This window comes from Terrapene carolina, unplaced genomic scaffold (genome assembly GCF_002925995.2).
Source record: "Terrapene carolina triunguis isolate 2854851 unplaced genomic scaffold, T_m_triunguis-2.0 Scaffold620, whole genome shotgun sequence".
Classification (NCBI taxonomy): domain Eukaryota; kingdom Metazoa; phylum Chordata; order Testudines; family Emydidae; genus Terrapene; species Terrapene triunguis.
Window position 1 is genome coordinate 523805 of NW_020664971.1, and position 4494 is coordinate 528298.

The 4494-nt window shown below is 56.1% G+C and overlaps 1 protein-coding gene across 1 annotated transcript in view; it reads right to left on the reverse strand.

The window, feature by feature from the left end:
- Nucleotides 1–2111, reverse strand: part of TBL2 (transducin beta like 2) — a 20769-nt gene extending 18658 nt beyond the window's left edge. Inside the window, exon 1 of the mRNA XM_024209348.3 lies at nt 1954–2111. Coding sequence (XP_024065116.1) covers nt 1954–2071 — 118 coding nt within the window. The 5' untranslated portion in view covers nt 2072–2111. The remainder of the gene's footprint in view (nt 1–1953) is intronic.
- Nucleotides 2112–4494: the final 2383 nt, after the last annotated feature.

Genomic DNA, 4494 nt, shown 5'->3' on the forward strand with positions numbered 1-4494 from the left:
ATATGCATCCGAAGAAGTGGGTTGTAGCCCACGAAAGCTTATGCTCTAATAAATTTGTTAGTCTCTAAGGTGCCACAAGTACTCCTGTTCTTTTTGCGGATACAGACTAACACGGCTGCTACTCTGAAACCTATCTTTTAAGCAAAAGGATTTGGCTAGCGCCAGCAAAACTACAGATTCCCACCAGAGCAAGAATGTATTTTGGGGACCCCAGGAAAAGTACAATCCTACTAAGAGTGCAATCAGGAGAGGGCAGAGCTACAGTGTACGGTGGTGTCTCAGAGGACTAAAACATCTGCACGTGATGCCCTTTTGCTATGAGGCTTGTTAATGTAGTGGGTTTAGGCCTTGTCTACACTTAGAAGTTTTGTTGTGTTAACTATAGTTAAAGCAGAAAACCCCCCATAATGTAGATGCAGCTACACTGGCAGTTAGTGGTATAGCTCATTCAGGTTTGGCAAAGCACAATATACCAGTATATCGGCATCTACACTAGCGGCATGCTTTGGTCTGAATGCTGCTGTTACCAATCAGGTGGACAACAGAAAGTGGATTTTTGAGTTCTGTTCTTCATCAAAGTCTGCTGTCCGTTGTAGAGCAGTGGTTTTCAAACTGTGGGTCACGACCCAGTACTGGGTCACAGCAGCTCTGATCAGCACCGCCGACCAGGCCATTAAAAGTCCTGCGGCGGTGCCGCCTGACTAAGGCACCGTGCTGTGTCCCGGAAGCAGCCAACAGGTCTAGCTCCTAGGCGGGGAGGATACAGGGCTCCGCATGCTGCCCCCACCCCAAGTACCGGCTCCACACTCCCACTGGCCGGGGGTGCGGTGCCTGCAGGCGAGAGCCACAAGGGGCCACTTGCGTGCCTCTGCTTAGGAAGCAGACGTGCTGCTGGTTGCTTACGGAGCACAGTGAGGTCTGTAGTGCCAGAATAGGCGGGAAGCTGCTGACTGGGAGCTGCTGGAGGTAAGCCTGCGCCCCAACCCCCTGCCCTGAGCCCCCCTCAAACCCAGAGCCCCTCCCTGCACCCCAAGCCCCTCATCCTCAGGCCAAAGCCCACACCCCCAGCCCAGAGCCTGACCCACTCCAGCACCCCAACCCCCCACCCCAGCCCTGAGCCCTCATTCCCAGCCCCACCCCACAGTCCTCACCGCAACTCTGAGCTCCTCCCACACTCCAACCACTCATCCTCAGCTCTGTTGGGCCACGGGCCTCAACAATTTTCTTAACTGGGTCGCTAGAAAAAAAAGTTTGAAACCCCCTGTTCTAGAGAGCTTTCCTGACCTGGAGACCAGGCTTGTTTCACAGAGCAGGGTGATTTCGGGGCTATGGGTACACTGGCAGACAGACAGAACTTGGGGAGAAGGACGGCACTGGGGCTGAGGCACAGAATTAGGGGGTCGGAAACTCTAGTGTCCCAATCCGGGGTGACTAGAAGAGCCCGTGTCTCTGGCTCCGGGCCGGAGGATACCCTGGCTCGGCCTGCCGGATGTCTGGGAAGCGCTGAGAGGACACAGCGCCCTGGCTTTACTCCCTGCAGCTCCCAGGCGGCCTTCGCCTCGCCGTCCCGCTCTGGCTCTGCTTCCGAGCCGGGCGATCCCGCACGCCGGCCGGGCGTACCCAGTCCCGTTTCCCGGGCCGGTGCTGAGCAGACCGGGACCCGCATCCACCCCGGCAGCCCCGCGCTCCCCTCAGCGGGAGCTGGCTTGGCTCCCCGGGGGTCGCCCGGGTCCGCTGGCTCCCTCGGCAGCGCCTGGCCCGGGCCGCTCTCGCAGGCAGACCGCTGAGCTGGACGGACCCAGCCTGGCTGGGCATGGAGCCGCCTCCACCAGCCCGCCCCAGGCCCGCGGGCTCCCGGCCTTGCCGGGCTGGGGCGAGCCGCCCGCTGAGGGGCCGCGTCCCGCGGGGCTCCGGGCACGGGGCCCGATCGAGGGCGGCCCCAGCCCCGCTTACCGGCCGGCTCCCCGGTGCCCGGCTCCCGCGGCGAGCCCTGTCCCAGCGCCGCCAGCAGCAGCAGGACCAGGGCGCCCAGGAACAACGAGACCCCGATCAGCACCGCCGCCGCCTCCATCTTGCCGCCACCTCAGCGCACGGGGCCGAGCACAGCGCGGCGGTCACGTGCACGCTGAGACCACGCCAGCGGCATTGCGATTCAATGAACAGCAAGAGGCACGCGCAGTTCTCGCATAGTCTGGGAAGAGGCATGTCATCATCGGGGAGTCGTATTTACGCATGCGCAGAGACGCTACTGTAGGTTGAGCCGCTCATCCTGACCAGTCCTTGCAAAGCAACCCCTGCTGAGGGAGAGCGGCATTGCAGGCAATCCTCTGTGCGCATGCGCTCTGGAGGCAATGGGTAGCCGCTTGCTGCGCGGCTAGGGCCCTGTGCGGGCCGAAGTTTGGAGCCCCGGGTTCGGATCCCAGCTCCGCCGCAGACTTCTGTGTGAACCTGGTTGGGCCTGTCCCCTATCTGCACCGATGGGGAAGGGTGTTGTGTGGTTCTTGGCAGCAGCGCCCTGCGCCCTTCCCTCACCGTCCTGCACAGCACCCTCCCTGGGAGGCTGGTTCCATTAGCCTTGTTTGGCAGATGGGGAAACTGAGGCACAAAAAGATGACATGACTAGCCACCAACCCAGGAACAGAACCCAGTACCCCTGTGTGCCAGACTAGTGTCACAGTGGGCCACCAGAGCCACTCTACTGCCTATTGTTTTCTAGCTTCATGCCCTTCCCTCTGCACACAGAGACGGTGGTAAAAACTGCAAACCCACCGTGATGTTGCACTCCATATGTTTTATGGAAATACGTTTATAAATGTGAATATAATTTAACTGGAATATGCTTTATGCAAAAGGTCTCATTATGTAGGTATCATTACAAAGTTTATAATCTACTGAGTGTGTTCATCCTATTTGTATGAATGTATCTAAAACTAGAAATATGAAGTATTACTCTGAGGTCCTATTAAAAAAAGAACAGGAGTACTTGTGGCACCTTAGAGACTAACAAATTTATTAGAGCATAAGCTTTCGTGGGCTACAACCCACTTCTTCGGATGCAACTATTCTGAGGTCCTATTGTAAGTATGCAAAGTGTGGGCCATTAATGTGGCTTAGGATCTTGATGGCTCCCATTGACTAGGACAATTGGTTGTGAATGGGTTTATTTACCTGCAAGCCTTCCATGAGGTCTTACAGTGACATGTGACCATGTCACATGATACTGGAATCCATCTTAAACCTGGTGCTTTTCCATTTAGAAGGAGGGGTGGGGACCCAGAGAGACAAAGGATCCCCGCCTTGCATAAGTGCCGACTCCGTGAGTGCTCTGGGGCTGGAGAACCCGCGGGGAAAAATTAGTGGGTGCTCTGCACCCACTGGCAGCCAAGTGCCCCGCCCCACCTCACCTCCTCCTCCTCCGCCTCCTCCCCTGAGCACGCCACATCCCCGCTTCTCCGCCTACCTCTCAGCTGTAGCAAGCTCTGGGAGGGAGGGGGGAGGAGCGGGAACGTGGCACGCTCAGGGGAGGAGGCGGGGCTGGGGCGGGGATTTGGGGGAGTCGGAATAGGGGCAGGGAGGGGGCGGAGTTGGGGCGGGGACTTTGGGGAAGGGGTTGGAATGAGGGTGGGAAGTGGCAGGGTAGGGGTGGAGTCAGGGCCTCTGCCGCCTTATGCCAAAGCTATAAAAGGGGGTGGAGCAGGACAAAGCAGTCCCAGTCATGAAAAAATCCCTGCTTTTCACCTAAGATGTCTGCTGGAACTAGCAAGGAATTACCAGGGGAAAGAATTGGGCCCAGACTAGGAAGGAGTCTAGTCTGTGAAAGAAGCTTATTGGAACATCTCTGAGGGTGAGATTTACCTGTATTCAGTTTCTTAATATATTAGGCTTAGACTTGCGTGTTTTTGCTTTATTTTGCTTGGTGACTTACTTTTTTCTGTCTGTCATCACTTGAAACCACTTAAATCCTACTTTTTATACTTAATAAAATCACTTTTGTTTATTAACAAACTCAGTGTATTTGATTAATACCTGGGGGAGCAAACAGCTGTGCATATCTCTCTATCAGTGTTATAGAGGGCGGACAATTCATGAGTTTACCCCGTATAAGCTGTATACAGAGTAAAATGGATTTATTTGGGGTTTGGATCCCATTGGGAACTGGGGTCTGGGTGCTGGAGATAGGTAACCTGCTGAGTGGTTTTCAATTAAAGCCTTCAGCTTTGGGGGGCGTGGTTCAGACCTGGGTCTGTGTTGCAGCAAACTAGTGTGTCTGGCTCAACAAGGCAGGGTTCTGGAGTCCCAAGCCATCAGGGAAAATGGGCTCAGAGGTAATTTGAGCATGTAAAGTGATAGTCCCAAGGGGGTCTCTGTGACTGAGCCCATCACACCCACCCCGGGCTGTTCTCAGGAGACGCCGGGGGGAAACACCAACCCTGTAGGCAGCAGTGCCAAGCAAGGGGAGCTCTGGGGGCTCCAGCAGGGGGGTGGTGAGTGTGG